At 51.9% G+C, this 25,572-nt stretch overlaps 1 protein-coding gene across 4 annotated transcripts in view; it reads right to left on the bottom strand.

Moving 5' to 3' along the window:
- LOC132832710 (neurogenic locus notch homolog protein 1-like) overlaps window positions 1-25,572 on the bottom strand; it is a 173,168-nt gene that overhangs the window by 94,537 nt on the left and 53,059 nt on the right. For all 4 annotated transcript variants that reach the window (XM_060850807.1, XM_060850809.1, XM_060850810.1 and 1 more), the window contains 4 exons: window positions 11,752-11,865; window positions 7,670-7,783; window positions 6,107-6,340; window positions 1,896-2,006 (listed from right to left, as the gene is read on the bottom strand). In XM_060850807.1, the coding sequence (XP_060706790.1) occupies window positions 1,896-2,006; window positions 6,107-6,340; window positions 7,670-7,783; window positions 11,752-11,865 (573 nt within the window). The remainder of the gene's footprint in view (window positions 1-1,895; window positions 2,007-6,106; window positions 6,341-7,669; window positions 7,784-11,751; window positions 11,866-25,572) is intronic.

Here is a 25,572-nt window from a genome sequence, read left to right as displayed (position 1 = left end):
CCGATAGAGAGGGGACTGAGAGACACCAATCAGTGTATAGATATCTCCCCGAGAGAGAGGGGACTGAGAGACACCAGTCAGTGTTCAGGTATCTCCCCGAGAGAGGGGACTGATAGACACCAGTCAGTGTACAGATATCTCCCCGAGAGAGGGGCCTGAGAGACACCAGTCAGTGTTCAGGTATCTCCCCGAGAGAGAGGGGACTGAGAGACACCAGTCAGTGTTCAGGTATCTCCCCGAGAGAGGGGACTGATAGACACCAGTCAGTGTACAGATATCTCCCCAAGAGAGAGGGGACTGAGAGACATCAGTCAGTGTTCAGGTATCTCCCCAGAGAGAGGGGACTGAGAGACACAAGTCAGTGTTCAGGTACCTCCCCGAGAGAGAGGGGACTGAGAGACATCAGTCAGTGTTCAGGTATCTCCCCGAGAGAGAGGGGACTGAGAGACACCAGTCAGTGTTCAGGTACCTCCTCAAGAGAAGGGGACTGAGAGACATCAGTCAGTGTTCAGGTATCTCCCCGAGAAAGAGGGGACTGAGAGACATCAGTCAGTGTTCAAGTATCTCCCCGAGAGAGAGGGACTGAGAGACACCAGTCAGTGTTCAGGTATCTCCCCGAGAGAGAGGGGACTGAGAGACATCAGTCAGTGTTCAAGTATCTCCCCGAGAGAGAGGGACTGAGAGACACCAGTCAGTGTTCAGGTATCTCCCCGAGAGAGAGGGGACTGATAGACACCAGTCAGTGTTCAGGTATCTCCCCGAGAGAGGGGACTGAGAGAAATCAGTCAGTGTTCAGGTATCTCCCCGAGAGAGAGGGGCCTTAGAGACACTAGTCAGTGTTCAGGTATCTCCCCGAGAGAGAGGGGACTGATAGACACCAGTCAGTGTTCAGGTATCTCCCTGAGAGAGGGGGGACTGAGAGACACCAGTCAGTGTTCAGGTATCTCCCTGAGAGAGGGGGGACTGAGAGACACCAGTCAGTGTACAGATATCTCCCCGATAGAGAGGGGACTGAGAGACACCAGTCAGTGTACAGATATCTCCCTGAGGGAGAGAGGACCGAGAGACACCAGTCAGTGTACAGATATCTCCCCAAGAGAGAGAGGACCGAGAGACACCAGTCAGTGTTCAGGTATCTCCCCGAGAGAGGGGGGACTGAGAGACACCAATCAGTGTACAGACATCTCCCCGAGAGAGAGGGGACTGAGAGATCCAGTCAGTGTACAGATATCTTCCTGAGGGAGAGGGGACTGTGAGACACCAGTCAGTGTACAGATATATCCCAGAGGGAGAGGGGACTGTGAGACACCAGTCAGTGTTAAGGTATCTCCCCCAGAGAGAGAGGGGACTGAGAGACACCAGTCAGTGTACAGATATCTCCCCAAGAGAAAGGGGACCGAGAGATACCAGTGAGTGTACAGGTATCTCCCCGAGAGAGAGAGAGAGGGGACTGAGAGATAGCAGTTAGAGTATAGATACCTCTCTGAGAGAGAGGGGACTGAGAGACACCAGTGAGTGTACAGTTATCTCCCTGAGAGATGGACTCAGAGATAGCAGTTAGAGTATAGATAACTCTCTGAGAGAGAGGGACTGAGAGACACCAGTGAGTGAACAGATACCTCTCTGAGAGAGAGATAGGGACAGAGACAGATAAGCATCAGCCTTATGTGTGGTTGCAAACACTTAGTTTATACAAAACAGCAGATTGATATGTGGGAACCAATAAATGTCAGGCTGTCTCTGAAGTGACGAGTTTGAACTCATTTAAGGTCTGTTCTCAATGTCAGCAAATAAATTCCTTCCTGAAAGGCCATACATTCTGTAATTCCTACGGGAAATGCAACAAACCACAAAGGGGTATCAGTTTGGAAGTGGCTAGTGAGTTTGGTTTTTACCTGTGAAGCCAGGGTCACACACACAGATGTAACTGTTGATATCATCTTTGCATTGTCCAGAGTGGCAGAGATTACCCACGCAATCATCAATGACAATCTCACAAACAGGCCCTGAGGACAAAGAGAAGGAGGGAGGAGTGACGACCACGACAAGAGAGGTAGGGGGTGTGTGTGTGTGTGTGTGTGTGTGTGTGTGTGTGTGTGTGTGTGTGTGTGTGTGTGTGTGTGTGTGTGTGTGTGTCTCTGTGTGTCTGTGTGTCTCTGTGTATGTCTATGTGTGTGTGTGTGTGTGTGTGTGTGTGTATCCGTGTGTGTCTCTGTGTGTCTGTGTGTCTCTGTGTATGTCTATGTGTGTGTGTGTGTGTGTGTGTGTATCCGTGTGTGTCTCTGTGTGTCTGTGTGTCTCTGTGTATGTCTATGTGTGTGTGTGTGTGTGTGTGTATCTCTGTGTGTCTGTGTGTTGAAAAGTGTGAGTCAAATAACCCAGTCATCCCTCAGGTGCAGTCTGTCATTGAGCAGGCTGTGTGACCGCTCAGAGGCAGCTTGCTTCACTTTATAACCACACTCCAACCCCTGCCCCGCTCTCCATTTCCTCACAGAGGTCCCTAGGTTCAAATCCATGTCAGAGCCCTGAGCACCAAAACTAGCCTGACACCTGTCCGGCACTACTGGAGTGAGTCATTCCGAACTAAACTGGGGAGAAACACAAATAAAACACAGAAGGAAACACAGAGAGAGCGGGCTGGAGAAACTCAGCAGCATCTACGCAGAGAAACAGAGTTAACACTGTATTCCAGACCGAAAATGTTAACTCTGTCTCTCTCTCTCTTTGTCTCTTTTACTCTCTCTCTCTCTGTCTTTCTCTGTCTCTCTTTCTCTCTCTCTCTCTCTCTGTCTCTCTGTCTCTGTTTCTCTCTCTGTCTCTCTCTCTCTGTCTCTCTCTCTGTCTCTCTGTCTCTCTCTGTCTTTCTCTGTCTCTCTCTCTCTCTCTCTCTCTCTCTCTATCTCTCTGTCTCTGTTTCTCTCTCTGTCTCTCTCTCTCTGTCTCTGTCTCCCTCTCTCTGTCTCTCTGTCTCTCTCTCTCTCTCTCTCTGTCTGTCCGCAGATGCTGCCAAACCTGTTGAGATTCAGATCTTCGATATCCTTGGATCTGCGTCCTGCCTTAACGTTGCTCTCGGTGTTTCACAGATCTCTGCATCACCTCACACATCTCCGCATTGAACATCATCTGTCTCCTATCTGCCCTGCCCCTCCCCACCCACGTGTCGATGGCCCTCTGCAATGACATACCATCCTCCTCAGGACTTCCCAATTCTTCCCAGTCTCACCTGATTGGAAAGAGCAGCAAGATCTGGCTGTTTAATATGTACACCAGCAAAAACCAAATGGTCCCAAAATCGATCCGGAGAAAACTCCATTGTACTCCAGCCTGAAAAATCCCCACTGACCATTACCCTCTGTCTCTGATCTGTTAGCCAACTGGTACATAGAATCCCTACAGTGTGGAAACAGGCCCTTCCACCCAATACTGACCCTCTGAGAGTAACCCACCCAGGCTCAGTGGTTAGCACTGCTGCCTCACGGTGCCAGGAACCTGGGATCAATTCCAGCCTTGGGCGACTGACTGTGTGGAGTTTGCACATTCTCCCCACATCTGCATTGGTTTCCTTCACATGCTCCGATTTCCTCCCGCAGTCCAAAGATGTGCGGGTCAGGGTGAATTGACCATGTTGAATTGCCCACAGTGCATTAGTCAGAGGGAAATGGGTCTGGGTGGGTTACCTTTCACAGGGTTAGTGCGGACTGGTTGGGCCGAAGGGCCTGTTACCATACTGTAGGGAATCTAATCTAATCTACCCTATTAACCTACATTTACCCATGATCAATCCACCCTAACCTACACATCCCTGAACACTGTGGGGCAATTTAGCACGGCCAATCCACCCTAACCTACACCACACTAAACACTATGGGACAATTTAGCATGGCCAATCCACCCTAACCTACACCACACTAAACACTATGGGACAATTTAGCACGACCAATCCACCCTAACCTACACCACACTAAACACTATGGGACAATTTAGCACGGCCAATCCACCCTAACCTACACATCCCAGAACACTATGGGGCAATTTAGCACGGCCAATCCACCCTAACCTACACATCCCTGAACACTATGGGACAATTTAGCACGGCCAATCCACCCTCACCTACACATCCCTGAACACTATGGGACAACTTAGCACGGCCAATCCACCCTAACCTACACATCCCTGAACACTATGGGACAATTTAGCATGGCCAATCCACCCTCACCTACACATCCCTGAACACTATGGGACAACTTAGCACGGCCAATCCACCCTAACCCACACACCCCTGAACACTATGGGACAATTTAGCATGGCCAATCCACCCTAACCTACACATCCCTAAACACTATGGGGCAATTTAGCACGGCCAATCCACCCTAACCTGCACATCCCTGAACACTATGGGACAATTTAGCATGGCCAATCCACCCTAACCTACACATCCCTGAACACTATGGGGCAATTTAGCACGGCCAATCCACCCTAACCTACACATCCCTGAACACTATGGGACAATTTAGCACGGCCAATCCACCCTCACCTACACATCCCTGAACACTATGGGGCAATTTAGCAAGGCCAATCCACCCTAACCTACACATCCCTGAACACTATGGGACAATTTAGCACGGCCAATCCACCCTAACCTACACATCCCTGAACACTATGGGACAATTTAGTACGGCCAATCCATCCTAACCTACACATCCCTGAACACTATGGGACAATTTAGTATGGCCAATCCACCCTATCCTACACATCCCTGAACACTATGGGACAATTTAGCACGGCCAATCCACCCTAACCTACACATCCCTGAACACTATGGGACAATTTAGCACGACCAATCCACCCTAACCTACACATCCCTGAACACTATGGGACAATTTAGCACGGCCAATCCACCCTAACCTACACATCCCAGAACACTATGGGGCAATTTAGCACGGCCAATCCACCCTAACCTACACATCCCTGAACACTATGGGGCAATTTAGCACGGCCAATCCACCCTCACCTACACATCCCTGAACACTATGGGACAACTTAGCACGGCCAATCCACCCTAACCTACACATCCCTGAACACTATGGGACAATTTAGCATGGCCAATCCACCCTCACCTACACATCCCTGAACACTATGGGACAACTTAGCACGGCCAATCCACCCTAACCCACACACCCCTGAACACTATGGGACAATTTAGCATGGCCAATCCACCCTAACCTACACATCCCTAAACACTATGGGGCAATTTAGCACGGCCAATCCACCCTAACCTGCACATCCCTGAACACTATGGGACAATTTAGCATGGCCAATCCACCCTAACCTACACATCCCTGAACACTATGGGACAATTTAGCACGGCCAATCCACCCTAACCTACACATCCCTGAACACTATGGGACAATTTAGCACGGCCAATCCACCCTCACCTACACATCCCTGAACACTATGGGGCAATTTAGCAAGGCCAATCCACCCTAACCTACACATCCCTGAACACTATGGGACAATTTAGCACGGCCAATCCACCCTAACCTACACATCCCTGAACACTATGGGACAATTTAGTACGGCCAATCCATCCTAACCTACACATCCCTGAACACTATGGGACAATTTAGTATGGCCAATCCACCCTATCCTACACATCCCTGAACACTATGGGACAATTTAGCACGGCCAATCCACCCTAACCTACACATCCCTGAACACTATGGGACAATTTAGCACGACCAATCCACCCTAACCTACACATCCCTGAACACTATGGGACAATTTAGCACGGCCAATCCACCCTAACCTACACATCCCTGAACACTATGGGACAATTTAGCACGGCCAATCCACCCTAACCTACACATCCCTGAACACTATGGGACAATTTAGCACGGCCAATCCACCCTAACCTACACATCCCTGATCACTATGGGACAAGTTAGCATGGCCAATCCACCCTAAAACCCCTCAGCCACTCGGGGATCTCTCTGAAAGTGAGTGGATGGCCCTCTGTCACTAACCCCCTGTCCGGATGTAACGTTGGGATGTACTCCTCCTGCCTCCCGCCCATTACCGGGTACAGCCGTCCATCCTTCCCAGCTACCTGTGATGCCCGGTGGGCAGGCGCACCGATAGCCGTTCACCAGGTCAGTGCATTGCCCACCGTTTTGGCATGGCTTGCTCAGACACTCGTCCATCTCCGTGTCGCACAGCCCCCCTGTGTACCCGGGAACGCAGACACAGGTGAAGCCGGCCACGCCATCCCAGCAGGTCCCAGCGTGGCACGGGCTTTGGGAACACTCATCAATATCCATCTGACAGAGTGGGCCCGTGAATCCTAGAGTGGGAGAGGGAGAGACAGAAACATGGTGAGGGGGGGTGTGATCAGAGGCAGGAAGAGATGGACAGACAGGCAGTGACACAGAGTGCGAGCGGCGGGGGCAGAGAGAGAGAGGGGGGAGAGGCACAGAGAGAGAGAGAGGGAGGGAGAGAGGCAGGGAGGATGGACAGAGAGAGAGAGAGCAAGGAAAAAGAGAGGGGAAGAGATTGAAAGGGGGACAGACAGAGGCAGGGAGAGAGGGAACGACAGGCAGATAGAATGTCAGGGCGGTAGAGAGAGAGGGGAGGAGAGGTGGGGAGAGTGCGACAGAGACAGAGCGGGATAGAGACAGGGAGTGATGGACAGAGAGAGAGAGAGAGAGAGAGAGAGAGAGAGCAAGCACAGTGGCAGGGTGGGGCGGGCAGCAGAGACAATGAGAACAAACCGAGGGAAACAGAAACAGAGAGAGAGAGTGAGATAAACATAGTGACAGAGAGAAATAGAGAGACACAGTGAGTTAGAGAGATTGAGTGAGAGAGAGAGTGGGTCAGAGACAGATAGACACGGGGGAAAGGGTCAGAAAGAGAGAGTGAGAGAAAAAGTGAGACAGAGAGGGGACAGACAGAGGATGGAAGATCGATTATTGATTAGGCAGTCAAATCACTCACTCTGTCATTATCCCCCATTATCACTCTGTCCCTCCATCCATCCCCTTGAGATAAATTAATCCTTCCCTCCCTCCCTCTATCTCCATCGGTAGATTAATCAGTCGCCCGGTCCCTCTGAGAGCGGAGGGAGAATGGGAGGAGTGTGAGAGGGGAGCCGTTGGAATGAGCAGTGATGGGTGATGGGAGACAGAGATGGTGGATTTTTCTATGGAAAAAAGGTTGCAGGTTATGGCACAATCATGCTTGTGCATTAGCCAACACCTGAACTGAGTGACCCAGGGAACGTTCAGGGGAACGTGGGTTCGAATCCCACAGTGGAATCTGAATTGAATTGAATCTGGAACCAAACGCCAGTCTCGTCGTCACTATTGGCGACCGTCATTAAAAGCCCAAACCTGGTTCACCAATGCCCCCCTTTGGAGGGGCAGGACTACCCCCCTTACCTGGCCTAGGTGACATGTGACTCTAGACCCACAACAACGTGGCCCTCAGGGGCAAATAGGCATGGGCAAGAAACGTAGGCCGAGCCAGTGATGCTCATGTAGGAATAGGTAAGACAAGGCCACACTGGACTCAGAAACCCCAAAGGGTTACCATACCCTCCAGGCACAGGTTGACCCCGGTGGATAGAGGTCGTTGGCGATGGGTCACACTCATTCACCAGACAAGGGGCACTCACCTTCGGGACACTCACAGTGGTAGTGCCCAGGGCCATCGAGACACTTCCCTCCGTTGGCGCAAGGTGAGCTGGAGCACTCGTCAATGTCGACGCTACACCGCTGCCCAGTGAACCCTGGCGTAGGGAGACAACCCAGAGGTGAAAGTGCGCAGGGGTCAGACCAGCAGAGTTGGCACAAGGTCAGGCAAAACAGAAACGAGTGAGTGGGACAGGGCACCATTGCAGCCCTCCACCCGGGAGCCAGTGCTCCGCTCACAGACCACCGGTCATCGGCACATTATGCCACCATTGCCACATCACATGTTAAAGTCTTGTGGAAATAGAGTCATGCAGTCACAGAGTTATGTACAGCATAGAAACAGACTCTTCGAACCAACCCGTCCATGCCGACTAGATATCTTAACCCAATCTAGTTCCATTTGCCAGCACTTGGCCCACATCCCTCTAAACCCTTATAGAACAATACAGCGCAGAACAGGCCCTTCGGCCCTCGATGTTGAGCTGACCTGTGGACTATTCTCATATGAACTTCCTATTCATATACCCATTCAGGTGCCTTTTAAATGCTGTAATTGTACCAGCCTCCACCACTTCCTCTGACAGCTCATTCCACACACGTACCACCCTCTGTGTGAAAATGTTGCCCCTTAGGTCCCTTTTATATTTTTCCCCTCTCACCCTAACCCTATGCCCTCTAGTTCTGGACTCCCCCACCCCAGGGAAAAGACTTTGTCTATTTATCCTATCCATGCCCCTCATAATTTTATAAACCTCTATAAGGTCACCCCTCAGCCTCCGACGCTCCAGGGAAAACAGTCCCAGCCTGTTCAGCCTCTCCCTGTAGCTCAGATCCTCTAATCCTGGCAACATCCTTGTAAATCTTTTCTGAACACTTTCAAGTTCCACATCATCTTTCCGATAGGAAGGAGACCAGAATTGCACGCAATATTCCAACAGTGGCCTAACCAAAGCCTTGCACAGCCGCTACATGACCTCCCAACTCCTGTACTCAATACTCTGACCAATAAAGGAAAGCATACCAAACGCCTTCTTCACTATCCTATCTGCCTGCGACTCCACTTTCAAGGATCTATGAACCTGCACTCCAAGGTCTCTTTGTTCAGCAACACTCCCTAGCACCTTACCATTAAGTGCATAAGTCCTGCTAAGATTTGCTTTCCCAAAATGCAGCACCTCATATTTATCTGAATTAAACTCCATCTGCCACTTAGCCCATCTGGTCAAGATCCTGTTGTAATCTGAGGTAACCCTCTTCGCTGTCCACGACACCTCCAATTTTGGTGTCATCTGCAAACTTAGTAACTATACCTCCTATGTTCACACCCAAATCATTTATATAAAAGATGAAAAGTAGAGGACCCAACACCGATCCTTGTGACACTCCACTGGTCACAGGCCTCCAGTCTGAAAAACAACCCTCCACCATCCTCTGTCTTCTACATTTGAGCCAGTTCTGTATCCAAATGGGATAGTTCTCCCTGTATTCCATGAGATCTAACCTTGCTAATCAGTCTCCCATGGGAAAACTTGTCGAACGCCTTACTGAAGTCCATATAGATCACATCTACTGCTCTGCCCTCATCAATCCTCTTTATTTCTTCTTCAAAAAACTCAATTGAGTTTGTGAGACATGATTTCCCACCCACAAAGCCATGTTGACTATCCCGAAACTGTCCTTGCCTTTCCAAATACATGTACATCCTGTCCCTCAGGATTCCCTCCAACAACTTGCCCACCATCAAGGTCAGGCTCACTGGTCTATAGTTCCCTGGCTTGTCTTTACCGCCCTTCTTAAACAGTGGCACCACGTTTGCCAACCTCCAGTCTTCCGGCACCTCACCTGTGACTATCGATGATACAAATATCTCAGCAAGAGGCCCAGCAATCACTTGCCTAGCTTCCCACAGAGTTCTTGGGTACACCTGATCAGGTCCTGGGGATTTATCCACTTTTATGCATTTCAAGACATCGAGCAACGGGGGACATCCAATAAATATGAGAATTGGTGCAGTGTAGCACGAAATGGGAGGTTTGAGCCAACACAATAACCAATGGGAGAGTTGGGCATCAGTAAATAGAGAATTGGTGTGGGGCAACACTGAGTGGAGAACTTGTTCAGGATATCAGTTTTTGGGGGAAATGATGCTAAGCAACACTGAATTGGAGAGTTGGTGCGGGGCATCAGTAAATGGGAGACCGAGTACAGGGTGCTGCTAACTCCGAGAATTGGAACAAATGGGAAAACACGGGCAGTGAGACAGTAAATAGGACAAATGTCGCAAAAGGATTAGTGGTGGAGATCCAATACAGTGCCCCACAAAATGGGGGAGTTGGTGCAGTTCACCACTAAAGGGAGGATATGTGTAGGATCAGTAATTTGGAGATTTGGTGCAGGGATCGCCAAGATTGTAGAATTCTGGCTATGGGCCACTAAATGTTGCAGAGAAATGGAGGAATTGGAGCAGAGTGGGACTAAATTAAGGAACTGAGGCATGTCACCTGGTGAATGGGAGAATAAGTGTAGGGGACCCATAAATGGTAGGATCGGGCGAGGAGAACAGTGAATGGAAGAATTACTACAGGGATATGAGTAAATGGGAGATTTGGTGGGAATCAATAAATGGGAAGTTTGGTGCACAGTGCCATTTGGAAATTGGTGGAAGTGCCAATATATTAGAAACGTGAAGCACAGCAGGTCTATCTTGGGGCAGGGAACCAGGAAAAAAAAAAGAAATATTCTAAGCCTCAGTAAATTGGAGATTCAGTTCAGTGCACCACTAAATGAAAACAATTCATCAGGGCACCCGTATGTGGAAGAAGTGTATCAGGTAACAATTAAATGGAAGGAATTGATGCAGGTCATTGATAAGTGGAGAATTCATGCAGATGCCATTAAATTCTAAGTGGGAGAACTGGGACATGATAATACTCAAAGGGAGAGTTGGTGCAGTTCCCAGATTTGTGTAGAATTGGTAAATGGGAGAATTGGTACAGGGAAGCTGAGCCCGATATAGAGCCACAGAGCACAGAAACAGACCCTTAGGCCCAACTTGTCCATGCCTAAATTTAAGAAATCTGGCAGCGCTCCATTAAATTGGAGAATTATTGTAAGAAACAACTAAATGGAAGAATTGGACAAGGGCATCTAAATATGAGAATTTGGGACAGGGCGTCAGATAATGGGAGAATTGGTGCAGGATAGCACTAAATGGGAGAAGGGGGTAGGACAATACTGGATAGGAGAATTCGAGTAGCGCACCCCTAGAGTGGGTGTGGGCATCAGTCAAAATGAGGATTAGTTCAGGGAAACACTGAGTGGAGAACTTGTTCAGGTCATCAGTAATTGGGGGAAATGGTGGTAAGGAACACTGAACTGGAGAATTGGTGCGGGGCATCAGGAAACCTGATGAGAGACCTGATGCAGGCTGCTGCTAACTTTGAGAGTTGGAACAAATGGGAGAACACGGGCAGTGAATCATTAAATGTGTGTTTTTGTGTGTGCGTGTGTGTGTTTTTGTGTGTGCGCGTGTGTGTGCGCGCATGTGTGTGTCTTTGTGCGTGTGTTTGCACATATGTATGTGTATGTGTGTGCACATGTGCGTGAATCTGTATGTGTGTTGGTGTGTGTGTGCGTGTGTGTACATGTATGTGTGTGTGCACATGTGCGTGAATCTGTATGTGTGTTGGTGTGTGTGCGCATGTGTGTACGTGTATGTGTGCCTGTGTGCGTGTGTTTTCACATGTATATATGTGTGTGTGTGCATGTGTATATTTGTGTGCGTGTATGTGTGTGTGTGCGCGTGTGTGTGCACGTGTGTGTGTGCCTGTTTGTCTGTCTGTGTGTGTAGAGTGTCTGTACACCCCAAAGACTTGCAGCAGTTCAAACAGGCAGTTCACCTCCTCCAGGGGCAACTCGGGCCAGGTAACAAATGCCAGAGACACCCACATACCCTGACTCAATGGGTAAAAGGACTCTGGAAGGTGCCCGTACACCTGACACGCAGCAAGTTCGGAGAAGACAGCTCCGATGTTGCTCACTCACTCACTCGCTCGTCACTCACCTGGGGCGCACAGGCACCGCACGCCATTCACCAGATCCTGGCAAGCACCGTGGTTCAGGCAGGGATTGCTTTGGCATTCATCGGTGTTGATCTCACAGAACAGGCCTTCGTAACCTGAGGGAGGGAAGGAAGAGAGGAGACACGTGGGACTGAAGAGGTTACCCCAGCTCGCCAATGCTTGGATCGCCAACACAGACCAGGCCCAAACTCCGTCACATGACTTCCTGTCCCACAGGCACCCACCACCGGTTCCCCCACACCCGAAACCTGGTTGGACCATTCCAGTGTGTCAGACAAACAGACCTTGCTCCCCAGTTTCCCCCGAGATTTCTTCGGCGGAGTTGGCACTTGCCACAAACGCGTCGGTCAACTCCCTCCCTTGGTGTTTGACCACTGTCCGGCAAAGGTTACCCCTCATTCCCAGGCCCTCCCCAGCTCCCCAGGGGTCATGCTGAGCTGTCGGTGACCCTGACCCTGCGCAGTGCGACACAAACTAGTCAGGGGGGAAACATGAGGAGGGGCCACCTGTACTTCACTCAGCCTAGTCTGCTGCGTTCACGTGCAGCTCCTCTACCCCGGGGAGACGGAAGGCAGTCTGAGTGATCGCTTCACAGAACACCCACAGTTTTGTCTGTCCAAATGAACCCAGTTGGGCGCCACGCCCACACACACCGCTCGTGTCTCCCGCGACAGCGTTACTGCCGCACCCTTGCTGCAGTGCCCTGGTGAAACTTGGTACAGACTGGAAGCACAACAGTGCGCCTTTGTCTTCGTACCTGTCCTCCTCCAGGACTCAGCACTGAGTTTGAGAATTCCAGAATGTGAACACCCTCTCACTGGCCCATTCCCTGCCCACTAGCCCCATAAGTAATCTCCTGTAAGGGTTGATCCCAGCACCATTAACCCATTTCAAACATTTGCACTTCTCATTAACAGCCCCCAGCCTAGCTATGATCATTCGCAGCTCAGAACCAGCAGTGGCTGTGTTTGATTATCCATTTGCTCTCCCACTCTGCACAGACACCTCCACCTCAACCTAAACCCCACCCATCTCCAGTCACATTGCGTTCTGACCACATGGCTGACCACTCTGTTTTCTCCTGATGAAAGCTGAGCATCCCCAACACTCCCAGCTTTTGTATAGGATACCAAACTTCAAGACATGACCTTACCCACCATCCTGACAGTGACCAAACCCACCATCCTGACAGTGACCAAACCCACCATCCTGACAGTGACCTTACCCTCCACCCTGACAGTGACCTTACCCACCATCCTGACAGTGACCTTACCCACCATCCTAACAGTGACCTTACCCACCATCCTGACAGTGACCTTACCCTCCATCCTGACAGTGACCTTACCCACCATCCTGACAGTGACCATACCCTCCATCCTGACAGTGACCTTACCCTCCATCCTGACAGTGACCTTACCCACCATCCTGACAGTGACCATACCCACCATCCTGACCGTGACCATACCCTCCATCCTGACAGTGACCTTACCCACCAACCTGACCGTGACCTTACCCTACATCCTGAGAGTGACCTTACCCACCATCCTGACCATGACCTTACCCACCATCCTGACAGTGACCTTACCCACCATCCTGACTGTGACCATACCCTCCATCCTGACAGTGACCTTACCCACCATCCTGACAGTGACCTTACCCTCCATCCTGACAGTGACCTTACCCACCATCCTGACGGTGACCTTACCCAACAACCTGACAGTGACCATAAACAACATCCTGACAGTGACCATAACCAAAATCCTGACAGTGACCTTACCCACCATCCTGATAGTGTCCATACCCACCATCCTGACGGTGACGTTACCCTCCATCCTGACAGTGACCTTACCCACCATCCTGACAGTGACCATACCCTCCATCCTGACAGTGACCTTACCCACCATCCTGACAGTGACCTTACCCACCATTCTGACCGTGACATTACCCTCCATCCTGACAGTGAACCTACCCACCATCCTGACAGTGACCTTACCCACCATCCTGACGGTGACGTTACCCTCCACCCTGACAGTGATCTTACCCTCAATCCTGACAGTGAACTTACCCACCATCCTGATAGTGTCCATACCCACCATCCTGACGGTGACGTTACCCTCCACCCTGACAGTGATCTTACCCTCAATCCTGACAGTGACATTACCCACCATCCTGACAGTGACCATACCCTCCATCCTGACAGTGACCTTACCCACCATCCTGACAGTGACCATACCCACCATCCTGACAGTGACCATACCCTCCATCCTGACAGTGACCATACCCTCCATCCTGACAGTGAACATACCCAACATTCCTGACAGTGACCTTACCCACCATCCTGACGGTGACGTTACCCTCCACCCTGACAGTGATCTTACCCTCAATCCTGACAGTGAACTTACCCACCATCCTGATAGTGTCCATACCCACCATCCTGACGGTGACGTTACCCTCCACCCTGACAGTGATCTTACCCTCAATCCTGACAGTGACATTACCCACCATCCTGACAGTGACCATACCCTCCATCCTGACAGTGACCTTACCCACCATCCTGACAGTGACCATACCCACCATCCTGACAGTGACCATACCCTCCATCCTGACAGTGACCTTACCCTCCATCCTGACAGTGAACATACCCAACAACCTGACAGTGACCATAACCAACATCCTGACAGTGACCTTACCATCCATCCTGACAGTGACCATACCCACCATCCTGAAAGTGACCTTAGCAACAATCCTGACGGTGACCTTACCCTCCATCCTGACAGTGACCTTACCCACCATCCTGACGGTGACCTTACCCACCATCCTGACGGTGACCTTACCCCCCATCCTGACAGTGACCTTACCCACCATCCTGACAGTGACCATACCCACCATCCTGACAGTGATCTTACCCCCCATCCTGACAGTGACCTTACCCTCCATCCTGACAGTGACCATACCCTCCACCCTGACAGTGACCATACCCAACAACCTGACAGTGACCTTACCCACCATCCTGACAGTGACCTTACCCTCCATCCTGACAGTGACCATACCCAACAACCTGACAGTGACCTTACCCACCATCCTGACAGTGACCTTACCCTCCATCCTGACAGTGACCTCACCCACCATCCTGACAGTGACCATAACCAACATCCTGACAGTGACCATACCCACCATCCTGACAGTGACCTTACCCACAATCCTGACGGTGACCTTACCCACCATCCTGACGGTGACCTTACCCACCATCCTGACAGTGACCTTACCCCCCATCCTGACAGTGACCTTACCCACCATCCTGACGGTGACCTTACCCCCCATCCTGACAGTGACCTTACCCTCCATCCTGACAGTGACCTTGCCCACCATCCTGACGGTGACCTTACCCCCCTTCCTGACAGTGACCTTACCCACCATCCTGACAGTGACCTTACCCTCCATCCTGACGGTGACCTTACACTCCGTCCTGACAGTGACCTTACCCACCATCCTGACAGTGACCTTACCCACCATCCTGACGGTGACGTTACCCTCCACCCTGACAGTGATCTTACCCTCAATCCTGACAGTGACATTACCCACCATCCTGACAGTGACCATACCCTCCATCCTGACAGTGACCTTACCCACCATCCTGACAGTGACCATACCCTCCATCCTGACAGTGACCTTACCCTCCATCCTGACAGTGAACATACCCAACAACCTGACAGTGACCATAACCAACATCCTGACAGTGACCATACCCACCATCCTGAAAGTGACCTTAGCAACAATCCTGACGGTGACCTTACCCTCCATCCTGACAGTGACCTTACCCACCATCCTGACAGTGACCTTACCCACCATCCTGACGGTGACCTTACCCCCCATCCTGACAGTGACCTTACCCACCATCCTGACAGTGACCATACCCACCATCCTGACAGTGATCTTACCCCCCATCCTGACAGTGACCTTACCCTCCATCCTGACAGTGACCATACCCTCCACCCTGACAGTGACCATACCCAACAACCTGACAGTGACCTTACCCACCATCCTGACAGTGACCTTACCCTCCACCCTGACAGTAACCATACCCAACAACCTGACAGTGACCTTACCCTCCATCCTGACAGTGACCTTACCCTCCATCCTGACAGTGACCTTACCCACCATCCTGACAGTGACCATAACCAACATCCTGACAGTGACCATACCCACCATCCTGACAGTGACCTTACCCACAATCCTGACGGTGACCTTACCCACCATCCTGACGGTGACCTTACCCTCCATCCTGACAGTGACCATAACCAACATCCTGATGGTGACCTTACCCCCCTTCCTGACAGTGACCTTACCCACCATCCTGACAGTGACCTTGCCCACCATCCTGACGGTGACCTTACCCCCCTTCCTGACAGTGACCTTACCCACCATCCTGACAGTGACCTTACCCTCCATCCTGACGGTGACCTTACCCTCCGTCCTGACAGTGACCTTACCCACCATCCTGACAGTGACCATACCCAACATCCTGACGGTGACGTTACCCTCCACCCTGACAGTGATCTTACCCTCAATCCTGACAGTGACATTACCCACCATCCTGACAGTGACCATACCCTCCATCCTGACAGTGACCTTACCCACCATCATGACAGTGACCATACCCACCATCCTGACAGTGACCATACCCACAATCCTGACAGTGACCTTACCCTCCATCCTGACAGTGAACATACCCAACAACCTGACAGTGACCATAACCAACATCCTGACAGTGACCTTACCATCCATCCTGACAGTGACCATACCCACCATCCTGAAAGTGACCTTAGCAACAATCCTGACGGTGACCTTACCCTCCATCCTGCCAGTGACCTTACCCACCATCCTGACAGTGACCTTACCCCCCATCCTGACAGTTACCTTACCCACCATCCTGACAGTGACCATACCCACCATACTGACAGTGATCTTACCCCCCATCCTGACAGTGACGTTACCCTCCATCCTGACAGTGACCATACCCTCCACCCTGACAGTGACCATACCCTCCACCCTGACAGTGACCATACCCAACAACCTGACAGTGACCTTACCCACCATCCTGACAGTGACCTTACCCTCCACCCTGACAGTGACCATACCCAACAACCTGACAGTGACCTTACCCACCATCCTGACAGTGACCTTACCCACCATCCTGACAGTGACCATAACCAACATCCTGACAGTGACCATACCCACCATCCTGACAGTGACCTTACCCACAATCCTGACGGTGACCTTACCCACCATCCTGACGGTGAACTTACCCACCATCCTGACAGTGACCTTACCCCCCATCCTGACAGTGACCTTACCCACCATCCTGACGGTGACCTTACCCCCCATCCTGACAGTGACCTTACCCTCCATCCTGACAGTGACCTTGCCCACCATCCTGACGGTGACCTTACTCCCCTTCCTGACAGTGACCTTACCCACCATCCTGACAGTGACCTTACCCTCCATCCTGACGGTGACTTTACCCTCCGTCCTGACAGTGACCTTAGCCCCCATCCTGACAGTGACCTTACCCTCCATCCTGACAGTGACCATAACCAACATCCTGACGGTGACCTTACCCCCCATCCTGACAGTGACCTTACCCACCATCCTGACAGTGACCTTACCCTCCACACTGACAGTGACCTTACCCTCCATCCTGACAGTGACCTTACCCAACAACCTGACAGTGACCATAACCAACATCCTGACAGTGAACTTACCATCCATCCTGACAGTGACCATACCCTCCATCCTGACAGTGACCTTACCCACAATCCTGACGGTGACCTTACCCTCCATCCTGACAGTGACCTTACCCCCATCCTGACAGTGACCTTACCCACCATCCTGACAGTGACCTTACCCTCCATCCTGACAGTGAACATACCCAACAACCTGACAGTGAACATAACCAACATCCTGACAGTGACCTTACCCACCATCCTGACAGTGACCTTACCCACCATCCGGACAGTGACCTTACCCCCATCCTGACAGTGACCTTACCCACCATCCTGACGGTGACCTTACCCAACAACCTGACAGTGACCATAAACAACATCCTGACAGTGACCATACCCAACATCCTGACAGTGACCTTACCCACAATCCTGACGGTGACCTTACCCACCATCCTGACAGTGACCTTACCCCCATCCTGACAGTGACCTTACCCACCATCCTGACGGTGACCTTACACCCCATTCTGACAGTGACCTTACCCACCATCCTGACAGTGACCATACCCACCATCCTGACAGTGATCTTACCCACAATCCTGACGGTGACCTTACCCACCAACCTGACCGTGACCTTACCCTCCATCCTGACAGTGACCTTACCCACCATCCTGACAGTGACCTTACCCACCAACCTGACCGTGACCTTACCCTACATCCTGAGAGTGACCTTACCCACCATCCTGACAGTGACCTTACCCACCATCCTGACAGTGACCTTACCCACAATCCTGACAGTGACCTTACCCACCATCCTGACAGTGACCTTGCCCTCCATCCTGACAGTGACCATACCCTCCATCCTGACAGTGACCTTACCCATAATCCTGACAGTGACCTTACCCCCCATCCTGACAGTGAGCTTACCCACCATCCTGCAGTGACCTTACCCACCATCCTGACCGTGACCTTACCCACCATCCTGACAGTGACCTTACCCTCCATCCTGACAGTGACCATACCCTCCATCCTGACAGTGACCTTACCCACCATCCTGACAGTGACCTTACCCTCCATCCTGACAGTGACCTTACCCACCATCCTGACAGTGACCTTACCCTCCATCCTGACAGTGACCTTACCCACCATCCTGACGGTGACCTTACCCACCATCCTGACAGTGAACTTACCCTCCATCCTGACAGTGACCATACCCACCATCCTGACAGTGACCTTACCCACCATCCTGACAGTGTCCATACCCACCATCCTGACGGTGACCTTACCCTCCATCCTGACAGTGACCTTACCCACCATCCTGACAGTGACCATACCCTCCATCCTGACAGTGACCTTACCCACCATCCTGACAGTGACCTTACCCACCATTCTGACCGTGACATTACCCTCCATCCTGACAGTGACCTTACCCACCATCCTGACAGTGACCTTACCCACCATCCTGACGGTGACGTTACCCTCCACCCTGACGGTGATCTTACCTTCAATCCTGACAGTGACATTACCCACCATCCTGACAGTGACCATACCCTTCATCCTGACAGTGACCTTACCCACCATCCTGACAGTGACCATACCCACCATCCTGACAGTGACCATACCCTCCATCCTGACAGTGACCTTACCCTCCATCCTGACAGTGAACATACCCAACAACCTGACAGTGACCATAACCAACATCCTGACAGTGACCTTACCCTCCATCCTGACAGTGACCATACCCACCATCCTGAAAGTGACCTTAGCAACAAACCTGACGGTGACCTTACCCTCCATCCTGACAGTGACCTTACCCACCATCCTGACGGTGACCTAACCCCCCATCCTGACAGTGACCTCACCCACCATCCTGACAGTGACCATACCCACCATCCTGACAGTGATCTTACCCCCCATCCTGACAGTGACCTTACCCTCCATCCTGACAGTGACCATACCCTCCACCCTGACAGTGACCATACCCAACAACCTGACAGTGACCTTACCCACCATCCTGACAGTGACCTTACCCTCCATCCTGATAGTAACGTTACCCACCATCCTGACAGTGACCTTAACCAACATCCTGACAGTGACCATACCCACCATCCTGACAGTGACCTTACCCACAATCCTGACGGTGACCTTACCCACCATCCTGACGGTGACCTTCCCCACCATCCTGACAGTGACCTTACCCCCCATCCTGACAGTGACCTTACCCACCATCCTGATGGTGACCTTACCCCCCATCCTGACAGTGACCTTACCCTCCATCCTGACAGTGACCTTGCCCACCATCCTGACGGTGACCTTACCCCCCTTCCTGACAGTGACCTTACCCACCATCCTGACAGTGACCTTACCCTCCATCCTGACGGTGACCTTACCCTCCGTCCTGACAGTGACCTTAGCCCCCATCCTGACAGTGACCTTACCCTCCATCCTGACAGTGACCATAACCAACATCCTGACGGTGACCTTACCCCCCATCCTGACAGTGACCTTACCCACCATCCTGACAGTGACCTTACCCTCCACACTGACGGTGACCTTACCCACCATCCTGACAGTGACCTTAGCCCCCATTCTGACAGTGACCTTACCCACCATCCTGACAGTGACCATACCCTCAATCCTGACAGTGACCTTACCCACCATCCTGACAGTGACCATAATCTCCATCCTGACTGTGACCTTACCCTCCATCCTGACAGTGACCTTACCCAACAACCTGACTGTGACCATAACCAACATCCTGACAGTGACCTTACCATCCATCCTGACAGTGACCATACCCTCCATCCTTACAGTGACCTTACCCACAATCGTGACAGTGACCTTACCCACCATTCTGACAGTGACCTTACCCTCCATCCTGACAGTGAACATACCCAACAACCTGACAGTGACCATAACCAACATCCTGACAGTGACCTTACCCACCATCCTGACAGTGACCTTACCCACCATCCGGACAGTGACCTTACCCCCATCCTGACAGTGACCTTACCCAACATCCTGACGGTGACCTTACCCAACAACCTGACAGTGACCATAAACAACATCCTGACAGTGACCATACCCAACATCCTGACAGTGACCTTACCCACAATCCTGACGGTGACCTTACCCACCATCCTGACAGTGACCTTACCCCCATCCTGACAGTGACCTTACCCACCATCCTGACGGTGACCTTACACACCATTCTGACAGTGACCTTACCCACCATACTGACAGTGACCATACCCACCATCCTGACAGTGACCTTACCCACAATCCTGACGGTGACCTTGCCCTCCATCCTGACAGTGACCTTACCCACCATCCTGACAGTGACCTTACCCCCCATCCTGACAGTGACCTTACCCATAATCCTGACAGTGACCTTACCCCCCATCCTGACAGTGAGCTTACCCATAATCCTGACAGTGACCATACCCACCATCCTGACAGTGACCTTACCCTCCATCCTGACAGTGAACATACACACCATCCTGACAGTGACCTTACCCTCCATCCTGACAGAGACCTTACCCACCATCCTGACCGTGACCTTACCCTCCATCCTGACAGTGACCATACCCTCCATCCTGACAGTGACCTTACCCACTATCCTGACAGTGACCATACCCTCCATCCTGACAGTGACCATACCCTCGATCCTGACAGTGACCTTACCCTCCATCCTGACGGTGACCATGCTCACCATCCTGACAGTGACCTTACCCACCATCCTGACAGTGACCATACCCTCCATCCTGACAGTGACCTTACCCACCATCCGGACAGTGACCTTACCCCCATCCTGACAGTGACCTTACCCACCATCCTGACGGTGACCTTACCCAACAACCTGACAGTGACCAAAAACAACATCCTGACAGTGACCATACCCAACATCCTGACAGTGACCTTACCCACAATCCTGACGGTGACCTTACCCACCATCCTGACAGTGACCTTACCCCCATCCTGACAGTGACCTTACCCACCATCCTGACGGTGACCTTACACACCATTCTGACAGTGACCTTACCCACCATCCTGACAGTGACCATACCCACCATCCTGACAGTGACCTTACCCACAATCCTGACGGTGACCTTAACATCCATCCTGACAGTGACCTTACCCACCATCCTGACAGTGACCTTACCCCCCATCCTGACAGTGACCTTACCCATAATCCTGACAGTGACCTTACCCCCCATCCTGACAGTGAGCTTACCCATAATCCTGACAGTGACCATACCCACCATCCTGACAGTGACCTTACCCTCCATCCTGACAGTGAACATACACACCATCCTGACAGTGACCTTACCCTCCATCCTGACAGAGACCTTACCCACCATCCTGACCGTGACCTTACCCTCCATCCTGACAGTGACCATACCCTCCATCCTGACAGTGACCTTACCCACTATCCTGACAGTGACCATACCCTCCATCCTGACAGTGACTATACCCTCCATCCTGACAGTGACCTTACCCTCCATCCTGACGGTGACCATGCTCACCATCCTGACAGTGACCTTACCCACCATCCTGACAGTGACCATACCCTCCATCCTGACAGTGACCTTACCCACCATCCTGACGGTGACCTTACCCACCATCCTGACAGTGAACTTACCCTCCATCCTGACAGTGACCTTACCCACCATCCTGACAGTGACCTTACCCTCCATCCTGACAGTGACCTTACCCACCATCCTGACAGTGACCATACCCTCCATCCTGACAGTGACCTTACCCACCATCCTGACAGTGACCTTACCCTCCATCCTGACGGTGACATTACCCTCCATCCTGACGGTGACCTTACCCTCCATCCTGAGAGTGACCTTACCCTCCATCCTGACAGTGACCTTACCCAACATCCTGAAAGTGACATTACCCTCCACCCTGACAGTGACCTTACCCTCCGTCCTGACAGTGACCTTACCCACCATCCTGACAGTGGCCTTACCCTCCATCCTGACAGTGACCTTACCCTCCATCCTGACGGTGACCTTACCCTCCATCCTGACAGTGACCTTACCCACCACCCTGACAGTGAACATACCCACCATCCTGACAGTGACCTTACCCTCCATCCTGACAGTGACCTTACCCACCATCCTGACCGTGACCATACCCTCCATCCTGACAGTGACCTTACCCTCCATCCTGACAGTGACCATACCCACCATCCTGACGGTGACCTTACCCACCATCCTGACAGTGACCTTACCCACCATTCTGACAGTGACCATACCCACCATCCTGACAGTGACCATACCCTCCATCCTGACAGTGACCTTACCCTCCATCCTGACAGTGACCTTACCCACTATCCTGACAGTGACCTTACCCTCCATCCTGACGGTGACCATGCTCACCATCCTGACAGTGACCTTACCCACCATCCTGACAGTGACCATACCCTCCATCCTGACAGTGACCTTACCCACCATCCTGACGGTGACCTTACCCACCATCCTGACAGTGAACTTACCCTCCATCCTGACAGTGACCTTACCCACCATCCTGACAGTGACCTTACCCTCCATCCTGACAGTGACCTTACCCACCATCCTGACAGTGACCATACCCTCCATCCTGACAGTGACCTTACCCACCATCCTGACAGTGACCTTACCCTCCATCCTGACGGTGACATTACCCTCCATCCTGACGGTGACCTTACCCTCCATCCTGAGAGTGACCTTACCCTCCATCCTGACAGTGACCTTACCCACCATCCTGAAAGTGACATTACCCTCCACCCTGACAGTGACCTTACCCTCCGTCCTGACAGTGACCTTACCCACCATCCTGACAGTGGCCTTACCCTCCATCCTGACAGTGACCTTACCCTCCATCCTGACGGTGACCTTACCCTCCATCCTGACAGTGACCTTACCCACCACCCTGACAGTGAACATACCCACCATCCTGACAGTGACCTTACCCTCCATCCTGACAGTGACCTTACCCACCATCCTGACAGTGAACATACCCACCATCCTGACAGTGCCCATACCCTCCATCCTGACAGTGACCTTACCCTCCATCCTGACAGTGACCATACCCACCATCCTGACCGTGACCTTACCCACCATCCTGACTGTGACCTTACCCACCATCCTGACAGTGACCTTACCCACCATTCTGACCGTGACCTTACCCACCATCCTGACAGTGACCTTACCCCCATCCTGACAGTGACCTTACCCACCATCCTGACGGTGACCTTACACACCATTCTGACAGTGACCTTACCCACCATCCTGACAGTGACCATACCCACCATCCTGACAGTGACCTTACCCACAATCCTGACGGTGACCTTACCCTCCATCCTGACAGTGACCTTACCCACCATCCTGACAGTGACCTTACCCCCCATCCTGACAGTGACCTTACCCATAATCCTGACAGTGACCTTACCCCCCATCCTGACAGTGAGCTTACCCATAATCCTGACAGTGACCATACCCACCATCCTGACAGTGACCTTACCCTCCATCCTGACAGTGAACATACACACCATCCTGACAGTGACCTTACCCTCCATCCTGACAGAGACCTTACCCACCATCCTGACCGTGACCTTACCCTCCATCCTGACAGTGACCATACCCTCCATCCTGACAGTGACCTTACCCACTATCCTGACAGTGACCATACCCTCCATCCTGACAGTGACCATACCCTCCATCCTGACAGTGACCTTACCCTCCATCCTGACGGTGACCATGCTCACCATCCTGACAGTGACCTTACCCACCATCCTGACAGTGACCATACCCTCCATCCTGACAGTGACCTTACCCACCATCCTGACGGTGACCTTACCCACCATCCTGACAGTGAACTTACCCTCCATCCTGACAGTGACCTTACCCACCATCCTGACAGTGACCTTACCCTCCATCCTGACAGTGACCTTACCCACCATCCTGACAGTGACCTTACCCTCCATCCTGACAGTGACCTTACCCACCATCCTGACAGTGACCTTACCCTCCATCCTGACGGTGACATTACCCTCCATCCTGACGGTGACCTTACCCTCCATCCTGAGAGTGACCTTACCCTCCATCCTGACAGTGACCTTACCCACCATCCTGAAAGTGACATTACCCTCCACCCTGACAGTGACCTTACCCTCCGTCCTGACAGTGACCTTACCCACCATCCTGACAGTGGCCTTACCCTCCATCCTGACAGTGACCTTACCCTCCATCCTGACGGTGACCTTACCCTCCATCCTGACAGTGACCTTACCCACCACCCTGACAGTGAACATACCCACCATCCTGACAGTGACCTTACCCTCCATCCTGACAGTGACCTTACCCACCATCCTGACCGTGACCATACCCTCCATCCTGACAGTGACCTTACCCTCCATCCTGACAGTGACCATACCCACCATCCTGATGGTGACCTTACCCACCATCCTGACAGTGACCTTACCCACCATTCTGACAGTGACCATACCCACCATCCTGACAGTGACCTTACCCTCCATCCTGACAGTGAACATACCCACCATCCTGACAGTGACCATACCCTCCATCCTGACAGTGACCTTACCCTCCATCCTGACAGTGACCATACCCACCATCCTGACCGTGACCTTACCCACCATCCTGACTGTGACCTTACCCACCATCCTGACAGTGACCTTACCCACCATTCTGACCGTGACCTTACCCTCCATCCTGACGGTGACATTACCCACCATCCTGACAGTGACCATACCCACCATCCTGACAGTGACCATACCCTCCATCCTGACAGTGACCTTACCCACCATCCTGACAGTGAACATACCCAACAACCTGACAGTGACCATAACCAACATCCTGACAGTGACCTTACCCACCATCCTGACAGTGACCTTACCCTCCATCCTGACAGTGACCTTACCCTCCATCCTGACCGTGATCTTACCCTCCATCCTGAGAGTGACCATACCCTCCATCCCGACAGAGACATTACCCTCCATCCTGACAGTGACCTTACCCACCATCCTGACCGTGATCTTACCCTCCATCCTGAGAGTGACCATACCCTCCATCC

Source organism: Hemiscyllium ocellatum, chromosome 35 (genome assembly GCF_020745735.1).
Source record: "Hemiscyllium ocellatum isolate sHemOce1 chromosome 35, sHemOce1.pat.X.cur, whole genome shotgun sequence".
NCBI classification, from domain to species: Eukaryota; Metazoa; Chordata; class Chondrichthyes; order Orectolobiformes; family Hemiscylliidae; genus Hemiscyllium; species Hemiscyllium ocellatum.
The sequence above is the reverse complement of the archived record's forward strand: the minus strand, read 5'-3'. Positions and strand labels throughout refer to the sequence as shown.